Source organism: Podarcis vaucheri, assembly GCF_965113315.1.
Source record: "Podarcis vaucheri genome assembly, chromosome: 9".
NCBI lineage: Eukaryota > Metazoa > Chordata > Lepidosauria > Squamata > Lacertidae > Podarcis > Podarcis vaucheri.
In genome coordinates, this window is record NC_138767.1 from 59,199,196 (window position 1) to 59,214,169 (window position 14,974).

The 14,974-nt window shown below is 46.6% G+C and overlaps 1 protein-coding gene across 12 annotated transcripts in view; it reads left to right on the forward strand.

The window, feature by feature from the left end:
• Positions 1-14,974, forward strand: part of LIMCH1 (LIM and calponin homology domains 1) — a 216,150-nt gene that overhangs the window by 173,095 nt on the left and 28,081 nt on the right. For all 12 annotated transcript variants that reach the window (XM_082237995.1, XM_082237988.1, XM_082237993.1 and 9 more), the window contains 5 exons: positions 3,868-3,997; positions 5,811-5,968; positions 7,987-8,395; positions 9,624-9,842; positions 12,616-12,685. In XM_082237995.1, the coding sequence (XP_082094121.1) occupies positions 3,868-3,997; positions 5,811-5,968; positions 7,987-8,395; positions 9,624-9,842; positions 12,616-12,685 (986 nt within the window). The remainder of the gene's footprint in view (positions 1-3,867; positions 3,998-5,810; positions 5,969-7,986; positions 8,396-9,623; positions 9,843-12,615; positions 12,686-14,974) is intronic.

Sequence of the window (14,974 nt, forward strand, 5' to 3'; positions counted from 1 at the left end):
GGTGTAGGAGTAGATTACTAAGTAGTAAGTTGAGGGAATGAGTTTATTACAACAGGTTGAGATTCAAAAGCCAAAGCACAATTAAATTACCTTGTAGGATCTCTGGCGTAAGTTTTGCATTTCTTTCCCCAACGTGAAAAATAAAATAAAATTGAAAATTAGCCTTCTGTACTGCAGCCGAAGGGGCTCAACTCTTTCCCTTCCTGCCACTTGGCCTACACAGAACCTCATCTCCTGATCTGCTTTCCCCCCACTTATGAGAGAAAAGGGGTGATGTCCCCATATTGTGTGCCCCCAAACCAGAGAGAAAATCAACTTGAGGAAGTGAGCGATTTTGAGCTGGAAGGAAAAGATTAAATAGCCTTTCCTTGCCCTGTTCAGACTTGGAGCCCGATGGGTCTGTTTTGAGTTTGTTGTTTATATTTAGTAGTGGTTGCTTTTAAAGAAAGAAATCAGTCTTCCCTGTGGCATTTAGTTTGTTTTTGCACCCTAATATTCAGGCCCCGTCTTAAAACATGTTCTCATTGTCAAGGAATCCAGGCTTAAACGAGGAACCTCATAACATGTGTCTGGAACTTAGCCTAGTGAGCTACTTAGGACAATGGGTGCTCCGACCTTAGAGCCCTTTACAGCAGAGATGAGAGACTTGACTCATCAACCCCTGTGTTTGGCAAGTAATGTTAAGCCTGCATGGATTGACTGATACCATACCCGCCAACATTTATCTGATGAAAATAGAGATGTCCTATTCTATTATTATTATTATTATTATTATTCCCTGCCCATCTGACAAGGTTGTCCCAGCCACTTTGGGCAGCTTCCCTCTGGTATGCCAGCTGAGACGCTACCTGCCCACAAACTGTCTTGCCAGAGTGGTGCATGCACTAGTTATCTCCTGCTTGGACTACTGCAATGCGCTCTACATGGGGCTGCCCTTGAAGGTGGCCCAGAAACTGCAACTAATCCAGAATGTGACAGCTAGACTGGGGCCTGCGAGTGGCCTCCGAGACCATATAACACCGGTCCTGAAAGACCTACATTGGCTCCCAGTATGTTTCCGAGCACAATTCAAAATGTTGGTGCTGACTTTTAAAGCCCTAAATGGCTTTGGCCCAGTACAGTGGTACCTCTGGTTACAAACTTAATTCGTTCTGGTGGTCCGTTCTTAACCTGAAACCGTTCTTAACCTGAGGTACCACATTAGCTAATGGGACCTGTTGTGCCACCGCGCAATTTCTGTTCTCATCCTGGAGCAAAGTTCTTAACCCAAGGTACTACTTCCAGGTTAGCAGAGTATGTAACCCGAAGTGTTTGTAACCCGAGGTACCACTTCAGGTCAACAGAAGTGTACTTCCTGCTGCTTTCATCCTCAAACAGTTATTCTGGCTCCAGCTTCATGTCACCAACTATGACCTTAGAATGCCTAGTCAAGGGACAACTAACTCCAAATCTGGATTTTTCAATGGATGACCACAACTCTGGCCTGACTCTGACTTTCAGTTACCCTTTGGCATCCAACTTTTCGGCCCCCCTAAACATAGCTTACCATGCCATATAATAAAGTTCATTGGTTTTCCATCCCGTCACTTAAAGATTTATCCCAGAAGGAAACTAATGTAGACCTTAGTTCATTAAAATAAAATTCTGCTATGCTTTAATAACATGACTGCTTGCGTATAATTTATGAAGTCTCAAGGATAATATCAAACCCTTTAAAAAATTTAAAAATAAATAAATAGGTTTTTTCATTGTTTTCCTGTAATATTACATCATTTTAAAGGGCAAGTACTTAGGAGCAAAGAAATGGAAAGCAAGAATAAAGATCTTGACTGTATTCCCACAAGAGATGATTATTTTAATGTACTGGGGAATCCGTTTTTAATAACAAAACAAAACAAAAAAGCAACCTGCCCTGGACCTTAGATTTTTGTTACAAATGTGCATTAAAAGCCAATTTTAGGAGAAGGAATGTGGCCTTCTGAGGTATCATTAGATAGTTCCATACAATTCACTTACTTTCAAATAGAAAATGGGCTATACAGGCCTGCTGTATGAAGGATTCTAACAGAAACTGGTAGATGGCAGAAGACGTCTACACTTGACTCCTGCGTTGATGTTACACCATTGTGGCATGGTAGTTTAGTAAGGCTGCTGAGAATTCATTGTTGGAGATTCCTAATCTCTTCATGTATGGGCGTGTTCATACAGAAACACAAAGGAGGCTGATTTGCTTATTTTAATTTATACAATCAACTGCACTTCCATCCAAAGGCAACCAGAAATATGGTGCATATTCTGTAAATAGCTGAAAATTAACCAGCTCTGTATACTGTCCTTGTCTCATGCACTGCGCTTGTGGCCTTTTATCTCACCCAACGTTTTTTAACAACCAGCCTCTAACTTCATCTTGCAAAGGAGACTGCGATGGGGCGTGATTGCTGCTCCTTGTGTAATGGTGTGTTAATAAGTGGTACTTTGGTGGGTGGTTGTTGTTTTTTAAAACCAGAATAACAATGGAATCCTGTGACCATTCACTCTGCATGTGCGCTCAGTAGGGATGGCTCTCACTGCTTAACTCGCCTGTTGGCATTTAACCTGCAGTATGTACATCTCAACTGTCTCTAAGGTATCACTTCAGTTGTTTCAGGAAACCAGAAATCTCTGCTCCAAGTAACTCATGGTCCTTTCATAATTAAAGTTTAGATAAGCGGTTTTCAAACTTTCTAGTGTGAGGGGAACACTTTCCATGTCCGCCAGGCAGCCCTTGTGCGTTGCAGTGGATTCTGGGACCTACCTGAAGGCACACACTCAGTTCATTTGGGGCACAGATATGGCCTATCAAGTCCCCACCAGTTGTGTTCAGTGATCACACTACTAACCTTTATGTTTGTGTACAAGGCGAGGTAAGCCTTGGGCTCACTGCTCGCTCCTTTCTCATCTGTTCTTTAGATGCAGCTGCCAGGAAAAGTACAGAAGGTTTCACTAAACCACAACACACCATGTTGTGCAAACTGTGGCTGATGTTAATGCTCTGTTTACACCGCCATGGTTTCAAGTTGGCTTCCCCCCCTGCAAAGAAACCATGGTTGGTGTTAACCGCAGTTTGGACGACACGCTGTGGTTAAGCAAAAACAGAAGTGGAAGCTTCTGAACTGCTTGTGGCTGCATCGGGGGAAAAGACAGGAACGGAGAGCAGGCTTGCCTGGACTCACTCGCATCATGACATCTGAACACAGCCACTGCATAACACCCCATGAACTGAGAGTGCAGCCTAAACCACATTCAGCCTTCCCCTCTGTGCATTGCAAAACAAGATCAGCAGAGGTGGGCAAGGGAAATTTTTCCATCATTACCAAAATTCTCACTGGGGAACCCTGCTGAGCTCCCTAGTGTTGGCCTGAATGCAGTTTTGAAAAACCACTGGTGCTGATTCACTCCAAAACCTTTCCAGCCGGTGCTATTAATGCCCGAAGAATGATTATTGTTGTATTTCCTTACAAAACAAGGGACAGTTGAGAAATTATGCAAGTACAGGGCTGTACTCAATTCACATTAGACGCCAAGCAAAAGGGCAGCCTTGCGCAGACCTCCAGCTCTTCCTTTTGCGGCAGTGTTACTGGAACGCACCGCAATCAGGCAATTTGCATGCACGTCTGTATAGCCTTGTTTATACTAAAGTAAAAAAGCACATGGCTTCTGATGAAGTGGATGCACATGCAAAAATACCTCGAGCTTTGCCACTTCAGAGCTTTCTGTAGAACGTGATGCATTTAAGTTTGCTGCAGCGCCCTCCTGTGGCAGAAACACACCAAGCCTATCCACGACAAATAGCCGCCTTCCTCATCCTTTCCTTGCTTTTATTTTCAGGAGCGTGAGCATGTTTGACATGAGGTGCGCAGACGAGGCTGCCGTGATGCAACCTCATAGCCAAGCTCGCCACGAGAAGCTGCAAACTATCCACCACCAGCTCAAAGAGGAAGAGGACCGGTGGCAAGATGTGAGTATGAGAATAGAGGACACTTTTGGAGGGGAAAGGAAACCCGTGAGAAATTGTGGGAGCGCAGATTTCACAGCAGCTTTGCTTCAGATCTCATCTTCGCCACAGATTCCCTTGGTGGCCATCCGTAAGCCACAATTTCAGTTGCAGTTTAGAAATGATGATGCTATTGACTTACTGTATTTTTCGCTCTATAAGACTCACTTTTTCCCTCCTAAAAAGTAAGGGGAAATGTTTGTGCATCTTATGGAGTGAATGCAGGCTGTGCAGCTATCCCAGAAGCCAGAACAGCAAGAGGGATTGCTGCTTTCACTGCGCAGTGATCCCTCTTGCTGTTCTGGCTTCTGAGATTCAGAATATTTTTTTCTTGTTTTCCTCCTCCAAAAACTAGGTGAGTCTTGTGGTCTGGTGTGTCTTATAGAGCGAAAAATATGGTACTTTACAGGTTTGTTGTAAAGATTATGTGAACCACTTTGAATACTTCACTGTGTTATACAAATGCAGCTACAGGCAGGCCATCCTTTCTTTTACCTCTGGTCACCCGCTCTCCGGCTTCCTCATAGAGCCACTTCCGCCTTCGGAGGAGGTGGAGTTGCGGGCTTCACGGCCCTACCACGCCCACAGCGGCTGGAACCCAGCCAACACACAATTGGGGGGATTCCCGGTCGTGTCACCTCCTGGCCAGCCAAACAGCTGGCTCTGTGGGTGTGGCCTGCCCTATTTAAACCAGGACGTGGCTGGCGATCTCCCTCTTTGCCGCCTGCCAGCTGTTCCTGTTTTTCCCACCCTTCCGCCCTATAAGGTTTTCGTTCCTTGACCTTGCTATGGGCCTTGGCTGGTGGCCGTTAAGGGGCCTGGTAGGAATTTTTCCACTTGGCAAATTGGCACCAGCCACTTGGTTTTCGGCTACCTCGTAGCAAAGCGTCACAACTTTCTGGGTATTGGCGGTTAGGCATTGGTATTGCTCTGTAGATGGAAGAGGCGAGGTAGCACCATCACCTGCCCCATATATTGAAGGGTAGTCTGATAAAGGATTCCAGGGGGCGTGGCCCTGTCAGAAGCCTAGGGAGGTGAGGGCATAAGGCACGCCCCCGAGCGGTGACCCCAGGGGAGTTCCTAGTTGATGTTCTTCAGCAGGACTCCCCCTACTGGTGGTTAACCCTTCCTGGACTTCAAGCGGACGGGCTGAAGTCGGGTATAGTCGGTTAGGACCAATGCCTAAGCCAATACCGCTCATCACCTGTAACCAATAAAGTTGTGGCCTTACTTTAGCTCATTAACCTTAATAATTGTGTCAGGTGTCGTTATTTCACTGGGGGGGGCGCGGAACTTGCCACGCAAGTACCGGTATATTTAGTCTAAACTAGGATTTCCCTAACTTGGGTCTGCAGCAGTTTTTGGACTACAACTCCCATCCTCCTAGCTAGCAGGACCAGGCTTCAAGGATGATGAGAATTGTAGTCCGAAAATTGTAGTCGGACTCGCAAGCTTGGGAAACACTGAGGAAATGACTGTGTTATAACAGACCTTAGGTTGGGGTGCTACCCATTTGTGGGTCTCGGCCTACTGGCGGAAGACAAGTAACCAAACCTACCTATCTGAAGGCAGCCTTTTATAGGGAAGTTTTTAATGTTTAATGCTTGTTTTGGTTTGTTGGAAGCCGCCCAGAGTGGCTAGGGCAACCCAGTCGGATGGGTGGCGTATAAAGAAATAATTATTATTACTATTTTTTATTATTATACCTCACAGAGTTGATTTTCAACATCATGCCTAATCATTACAGTTCTGTCCCCTGCCTATCTTCCTCCTGCAGGACTTAGCCAGGTGGAAGAGTCGCCGGAGAAGCGCTTCTCAGGACTTATTTAAAAAAGAAGCCGAGAGAAAGAAGATGGAGAGACTACTGACTGGCACTGAGGAGGCCAGTGAGCGGAGGAAAAGCATAAAGACCTACAGAGAAATTGTGGAAGAGAAGTAGGTTCATTTAATGAAAGCACAGTCTGAGGACTCTTGGAGTGCAACTAGACGTGTAGGCCAACTCTCTGGGTGTCGAATAAGCGCTGGCCATGTTCGAAGCATGGGTGGGTCTGTTCTTTTGCAAAGAAGAACAGGGAGCAAAATCTAGCCTCCATCTCACCTCACCAAGCTCCAATATTTTAAAGTAGTTTTCTAGTTCTGATGCCAGAAGTGAGCTGGCTAGGAGAAAATTACTTAAAGCTGTGGAGCTCAGTGAAGTAAGGTGGAGGTTGTGCAGGGTATAGAATTACTGTGACCTCTGTGCGTAGGGTGAATAATGAAAGAATAAGCCGGATGCCTAGATTCAAAATGTGGGGCTAAACATACTCTACAGCAGAAGAGAGCCTAGTAGAAGAGTTTAAGCTCAAAAAGTCAAGCAGTACAGTGAAGTGTTAGGAATATAGGCTGCTTAACCCTTTGCCTGCCCCATTTAGTCCACTTGCAAAGTGCTCCACTCTTTCTACCCCTCCTGCAATGAGCAGACCACACCGTTAAGTAAGTTTAAAATGCTTTACTTACAAAATGTTCCAAAGGACAGAGTGTTGCATTTATCAAAGCAGCAGCAAGGAGAACACAGGCAGAATACCCTTGGGTAGAAAATACATAATATAGTTCTGAACACGTGCTCTAATCTTAGACACAGCCTTCCTTGTAGATTACATGGCATGGGGAGAGAGGGGACAGGAAGAGAAAGATTCACTTCCTCCCTTATTGGAGAAGAGGGGGTGTGATATAGCTGAGTCTAGCAATCCAGCTCTATTGTCTGATCCCTTCATGCACAAACTAGCACTCATGCATAATTAGGTTTTACTGCAATTTCCCACAGAGGAGGGGGTGGAATTTGGTCCCTTCCACAGTGGGGACCTTTTTGGGTAAGAAGTAGCCCCTCTCATCTTCTGGGTGGAGCAAACACTTCTTTAACATCCACCTGGTTGCCCCGGGGATCTACCTTGTCATTAGTGATTCCTACTCTAGAGTTGCTGCCCTGTATCCAATGAGGATGCCATGATCTCCAAGGAACAAACAACCTCCCAGCTGTATTATTATGCCAACGGATGAGGAGGGTTTTGCCACACATCCAATGGAGCTGTGTGTGGTAAAATATATGGTTCATGATCATCTGTTCATTATCTACTGCATAATCAACAGATTCACACAGTAAAGCTTTTCCTGGTCGGTGCAACTTCAGGCTACAGGCATAAGTGCACCTGGGGAGGAAGGGGTTGCATGTCTGAATCGCCCATCCATGGCGGGGAATGTGTTTTTCACATAGAAAACAAGCATGTCAGGGTAAAATGTTCCACCTGATATTCTCCCCGCCATGATTGTTTTCTCTATGCAGGGAGTATTTTATATGGCAAAGGGTTGCATTCAAGCTAGGAAATTTCTTACTGCAGTGGGAAGTGGCACAGGCTCGACTGACTTGATTCTGCTTATGGTATAAAATGGCGCCAGCAATGAAGTTAGTTTAAGCAAACTGAGGCTGGATGCTACTTTGCCCAGAATCTTTTGCAAAGCAGAAACGAGCGGGGCATCCTCTTTTTTTGCACACATACTGACTTATTCAACTTACTCTGTATATTGTGTTTTTTTATAATGTGATTTTATGTCATAGGCGCGCCAAGACCTGCAGGTGTCGGGCGGTATACAAATTTACCGAATTTTTTGCTCTATAAGACTCACTTTTCCCCTCCTAAAAAGTAAGGGGAAATGTGTGTGCATCTTATGGCGTGAATGCAGGCTGCGCAGCTATCCCAGAAGCCAGAACAGCAAGAGGGATCGCTGCTTTCACTGCGCAGTGATCCCTCTTGTTGTTCTGGCTTCTGAGATTCAGAATATTTTTTTCTTGTTTTCTTCCTCCAAAAACTAGGTGCGTCTTATGGTCTGGTGCGTCTTATAGGGCGGAAAATACGGTAATTAATGACAACAATGATAGGTCCCCCTTTGCAACCTTGCTTCTGTTTCACCTGAAACAGAGAGAGGCGTGAGAGAGCTCTGCACGAAGCGTACAAGAATGCCAGGTCACGCGAGGAAGCGGATAATATTCTCCAGCAGTACATCGAGAGGTTCACCATTAGCGAAGCTGTCCTTGAGCGCTTGGAGATGCCAAAAATTCTGGAGAGAAGCCATTCAGCGGAGCCAAATTCGTCGTCCCCACCCAAGGACCCCAACCCCCTGAGATACTTACGGCAACAATCGCTCCCCGCCCCCAAGTACACTGCCAAGGTAGAGGCAACCATCGCTCCCGCCGGCGGGTCAGAAGCCAGCATCTCGACAGGCCGCACCTCTCCAAGCAAACCGTTTGTCTCGAAGGCTGTGCCTATGCTGACTGCCAAGCCTTACTCGCAACCCAAAAGCACACAGCAGGTGTTGAGAACCTTTAAGGTAGGTAGCGTTGGGTGAGTCAAGGTAGCTCAGGAGAGAAGAAAGGGGAAGCTTTCAAGAATCCCGTTTCAAATATGACAAGGGTCTTCATCATTATTTTTGCTGCTTTTGATTAAAGCAGATAAATTGACTGAAAATATTTTGGTAAATTGTGAGTCGTGCCCCAGTTGCGTCGGTGAAACACGCTTTCCTTCAGAGCGGTTGTTAATATGCACATGTGTGCGGGTTTACTTGATGAGGATTTTCATGTTTAAAATAAATTTTATTAGAGTTCATGAAGAGAAATGCAAAACTTAATCTCAAATGTATTTTTTGTCCAACATTAATCTAAGCAAGATAAAACATGACGAAAAAGAGCTTTCAAGAGGAAATAGAAAAGATAAAACTTCAAAGAACTTCTGATGCTTCAGTGTCTGTTATACTCAGAGCAGACCTGTTGAAATTAAGGGACATGGTCCCTTAATTTCTAACTCTGAGTGGAAGTTAGTTAGATGCAAACTCAAATATTTCTTTAATCAGATTCAAGCCTTTAAGTATTTATATTTATTTCACTCCTCCTGTTTGCCCTTACAAGTCAAAACAGTAGACCCCTTCCCAGAACGCTTAAAACATGGGTAGGCAAACTAAGGCCAGGGGGCTGGATCCGGCCCAATCGCCACCTAAATCTGGCCCGTGGATGGTCCGGAAACCAGTGTGTTTTTACATGAATGTGTCCTTTTATTTAAAATGCATCTCTGGGTTATCTGTGGGGCCTGCCTGGTGTTTTTACATGAGTAGAATGTGTCCTTTTATTTAAAATGCATCTCTGGGTTATTTGTGGGGCATAGGAATTCGTGTTTTTTTTCCCTTTCCAAAATATAGTCTGGCCCTCCACAAGGTCTGAGTGACAGTAGACCGGGCCCCTGCTGAAAAAGTTTGCTGACCCCTGCCTTAAAATGTAAATTTTACAAGAGGGGAAGACAATAGAGGGGAGAGCAGGGGAGGAAAGAGAGAATCAGAAGTGTCTGAGAAAGAATAATCGCTCGTGGAGCTGCACTAACTCAAATGGCTTGCGTGCTGTTGCTGTAACGCTGGCGGGAACGGCACCCTAAAAGTCTGCTTCCCTGCGCCAGAAACACTGAGGCCACAAAAAGAATTTTCACTTCTTTCCTCTGAGAAATAATACACCTTGCCCTGGGGCCTCTCAGTTTTACGTGACCCACGTGGTTTTTGAAACTGTACCCTGCAGGTGGATGGAAAAGTCAGCATGAACGGAGAAGCTGTCAACGGAGTGGAAGAGGAACGAGAGAGAGAATGCACAACGTTAATATTTGCCCCTTCGCCAAGCCAGTCGCCAAAATCCAACAGCGTGGTGGACGGCTCCTCAGTGGAGGGGGAACAAAACAGCCCTAGCACCGAGCTTGTTCTAAAACGGCTCATCGAGCACAGCAAAGACAGAGCGCAGACGGTAAGGACCATGCCATCAGATTGGCCGTGCTTTGCAATGGGGGTCGATCAACTTTCAGTCTCCCTTTCACAGTGCATTTCAGGTGTCCTTCAAACCAATAGTGTGCCACCAGTGAACTAGGAACTAGGCTAGTCCCGTGAATGTTCCCAGTAAATTAGAGTAAAGGTAAAGGGACCCCTGACCATTAGGTCCAGTCGTGACTGACTCTGGGGTTGTGGCGCTCATCTCGCTTTATTGGCTGAGGGAGCCGGTGTACAGCTTCCGGGTCATGTGGCCAGCATGACTAAGCCGCTTCTGGCGAACCAGCGCAGCGCATGGAAACGCCGTTTACCTTTCCGACGGAGCGGGATCTATTTATCTACTTGCACTTTGACGTGCTTTCGAACTGCTAGGTTGGCAGGAGCTGGGACCCGTCGCGGGGATTTGAACCACTGACCTTATGATCGGCAAGTCCTAGGCTCTGTGGTTTAACCCACAGCGCCACCTGCGTCCCTAGTAAATTAGAGTATTAAAGCATTAATGCCTGGCGCCTCCTTCCCAAAGGGAAGCTTCTGCCAAGCTTAAGGAGGGAGGCGAGATCCTCGCACACGCGTCAGGAGGTCATGACATCACTCCCCCCCATTGCTCCAGCAAGTTGGCTCCTCTGTCCCTGTTTCCCTGCAAAAAACAACAACACTGCATGCCACTACTGTTTTGGGGGGACAGGAGGCGGGCGAGTGTGGAGGACTCCCTGGTCCTGAATGGGGTAACTGTGCCCCGAAGGACCCGGTGCGCAGCCTGGGAGTCAGTCTGGACTCACAGCTGTCCATAGAGGCATAGGTCAATTCAGTGTCCAGGGCAGCTGTTTATCAGCTCCATCTGGTACGCAGGCTGAGACCCTATCTCCCCGTGGACTGCCTCACCAGAGTGGTGCATGCTCTAGTTATCTCTCGCTTGGACTACTGCAATGCACTCTACGTGGGGCTACCTTTGAAGGTGACCCGGAAACTACAACTAATCCAGAATGTGGCAGCTAGACTGGTGACTGGGAGCAGCTGCCAAGACCACATAACACCTATATTGAAAGACCTACATTGGCTCCCAGTACGTTTCCGAGCACAATTCAAAGTGTTGGTGCTTTCCTTTAAAGCCCTAAATGGCCTTGGCCCAGTATACCTGAAGGAGCGTCCCCACCCCCATCGTTCAGCCCGGACACTGAGGTCCAGTGCCGAGGGCCTTCTGGCAGTTCCCTCGCTACAAGAAGCCAAGTTACAGGGAACCAGGCAGAGGGCCTTCTTGGTAGTGGCACCCGCCCTGTGGAATGCCCTCCCACCAGATGTCAAAGAGAAAAATAACTACCAAACCTTTAGAAGACATCTGAAGGCAGCCCTGTTTAGGGAGGCTTTTAATGTTTAATAGGTTATTGTATTTTAGTGTTCTGTTGGAAGCCGCCCAGAGTGGCTGAGGAAACCCAGCCAGATGGGCGGGGTATAAATAATAAATTATTATTATTATTATTATTTTAAATGCTTCCCCAGCCACATGGCAGCTTATTTGTCAGCAGATCCCACCAGCTGGGCCATATCCAACACCACAGTTCTGCTGATGCAACAGACTTCCATGTGCACAGTGCAAGGAACCCTCAAATTCAGCTCTGGGAACTGGGCAACCCTTACAGAGCAGATTTGGGGGGCCCATGGGGAGAATAGGAGACCCAATGTTCATTACGTGGAATGGGCCAATTACTTGGTTCTTTTATATGGATGTTGATTTGGGGGAAAAGAGCCTCTTTTCACATGGGTTAGATCATATTTGGAATTTCAAAAATAATAATTTGTACGGCACTTACCGGTACATTTTAACTGTATTGCATTCTTGGCTTTTGTAAGATGCTCTTGGGAACTTGGTTGAGGGGTGGGATAATTTATTTATTTTAACAAGGAAATAAAATTAGTGTAATTAAGGTCGTTAAGATGGAATCCTGTGCTACATGGGAGCCATTCACAGGGAAGTCTGCTTACCTTAAATGGTTGGCTGGTGTACGGGCCCTGCAATGATCCAGTGAAGGGGCAAGGGTTTGGCTGCTTACCTGCCAGCGAATGGCCAAACTGGTAGGCTTTATATAGGCCTCCTCTTAGGGGCTGGTTCGGCCGGCCAATCAGCGCCGTCTGGGCCTCCACATAGGTGGGATAAATTGCAGCCTGAGTCGGCCGTCCTTGCTAGCCTCTGGCAAGATGAACAGAACTATGGTTTGTTTTGTTTTGTAAAGGCCAAATTAAAAGAATGGTTTCAAATTTTCTTCAAACGAACCAGAGTAAAGGGTAACCATAGTTTGTAATTTCATACAAAACGACAAACCATGGAGAAGCAAAAGTTTCCAAACTTCTCTTTCCAGTCACATAGGTGGAAGAGAGGAAAGAGGTATACAATATGCAAGGCCAGGGCTTACTGTGGCTCACAAGGGCTCGATTGCATTGCACTCAGTTGCAGTTTAGTGTGGCATGGAAGCATGGCCAATATGAAAGTCTGGAATATTGTTGATGGAAAACCAAACAAAAAGTTTGATGTTTTCTTCATTCCCATTTGCATGTTGTTATTGCTGTTCGGGTCAATAACCATTGCTGCGAATCAGTCTAATTCAAGCCAGTGTGTAACTGCTCTAAAATACGTGACTTAATTAACATCCAGGCCACTCTGAATTGGAGGAGCAAATTATGCTGTTGCATGAGGAAAAACACAAAAGTTTGTATTTGTTCTGACTGTGGATCGACAGTAATATAAATGTTCTCTGCAGGGCGTCTTGACGGAAGAAGCTAAATCAATCAACCAAAACGAGAAAACTGATTCGGAAATACTGTCTCCAGGTTCGTTGCTTTAAGGAATATTATACTGTATGGGGTTTTTGTCTATACACATACATGAACAGTGCCCTCTAGAGGTTTTGTGAAAGAAAGCTAACTTGTAATTACCGTATTTTTCGCCCCATAAGACGCACCGGCCCATAAGACGCACCTAGATTTTTGGGGGGGAAATAAAGGGAAAAAAATTTATTTCCCCCCCAGGTGCGCTGCGCTACACCAGGAGCTTGGGGCGTGCGGAGCTCAGTGCGCCCCAAGCTTCTGCGTGCCGGCAAGGTCTCCGCTAGCGTGGGAGAGCCGGGCGCCTCTCCCAGGGCTAGCGGACCCCTGTGCTAATCCAGAAGCTTGGGGCGAGCTGAGGTCAGCGCGCCCCAAGCTTCTGCGTGCCGACAAGCAGTCCGCTAGCCCTGGGAGAGCCGCGGGGCTCTCCCAGGGCTAGCGGATCGCTGCGCTACACCAGGAGCTTGGGGCGTGCTGAGCTCAGCGCGCCCCAAGCTTCTAGGTGCGCGCGAGCAGTCCGCTGCCGCCCCAAACCTCGCGCACCCGGTGGGACCTCCTGCCGGGTGCGCGAGGCTTGCAGACACTCGCCCGAAGCAGGGGGAGCCCTCCCGAGGGCTCCCCGTGCTTCGGGCGACAGGCTGCCGCCCCAAGCCTCGCGCACCCGGTGGGACCTCCTGCCGGGTGTGCGAGGCTTGCAGACACTCGCCCGAAGCAGGGGGAGCCCTCCCGAGGGCTCCCCGTGCTTCGGGCGACAGGCTGCCGCCCCAAGCCTCACGCACCCGGTGGGACCTTCTGCCGGGCACGCGAGGCTTGCAGGCATTCGCCCCATAAGACGCACCCCGATTTCCCCTTCATTTTTGGAGGGGAAAAAGTGCGTCTTATGGGGCGAAAAATACGGTAAGCAGTTTGCAGCAGTGAACATCATGTTTGTTTTCGCCTGGGTTTTAAAAGGCTTTTGATGGGTTACGATGTTGCATGGAAAATAACTTGGAAAGTACATAATGCATAAAACTTGATTTAAAAAACCCCACATTACTTTCAACAGCAGGTCAACAGTATGATGGCCTCCAGGTATCATAGAAGTACCATAGAACAGTCAAGTTGGAAGGGACCACCAGGGTCATCTAGTCCAACCCCCTGCAACGCAGGAATATTTTGCCCAATGTGGAGCTTGAACCCACAACCCTAAAATTAAGAGTGAGGGGAAATAGGAACGAAATTTAAATTAGTTATTAGCTTTTTAATTATTAAAGCTATGTATGTGTGGATAATAGGGACGCGGGTGGCGCTGTGGGTAAAACCTCAGTGCCTAGGACTTGCCGATTGTATGGTCGGCGGTTCGAATCCCCGCGATGGGGTGAGCTCCCCTCTTTCGGTCCCAGCTCCTGCCCACCTAGCAGTTCGAAAGCACAATTAAGTGCAAGTAGATAAATAGGGACCGCTTTGTAGCGAGCGGGAAGGTAAATGGCATTTCCGTGTGCTGCGCTGGCTCGCCAGAGCAGCTTCGTCACGCTGGCCACGTGACCCGGAAGTGTCTTCGGACAGCGCTGGCTCCCAGCCTCTTAAGTGAGATGGGCGCACAACCCTAGAGTCGGACACGACTGGCCCGTATGGGCAGGGGTACCTTTACCTTTACCTTTATTTGTGGATAAATCAGTGAATTTTGAAGGAAGAGGCATGCAATATTTTGTTTTTATCCTTTGCAGGTATGTTTTGTAGTGGGAACCATCTTAAGAGAGGCATTCCTTTCTATGTGAGAGCAGGTGGAATGCCTCCTTTTAGATGCTGCTGATTATCTGCAAAAGTATTTATATTAAAGTAATACTGAATCTTTTGCCTTATACATTTTTATTAATTTTTTATTAATTTTCCATTGATTATACATATATACAGTCTAGATTACATAAGTTGCATATAACATAGCTGTTACAAGAATCATATATATTGTACACAGTTATTTTAGGCTCCGCCGAGCCTCGGACTTCCCTTCACTTCATTGGTAAGTATCAGATAATTTCTGAAGTTACGTGTTTTATCTCCTTTACATATTTGCCGAACACTGTTAGAGTTATTCTAACCCTGCCAGAGTCATCAAAGTTCTATACTTGTCTCTTATATACATCAGATATTTATTCCAATTTTCATGAAACTTCTGGTCATCCTGGTCTCTTAGTCTTCCTGTTATTCTAGCTAGTTCAGCATAATTTAGCATCTTGATCTGCCAGTCATTTATAGTAGGTATTAATTCTGTTTTCCAGCTTTGGGCTAACATAGTTCTAGCGGCCGTTGTGGCAT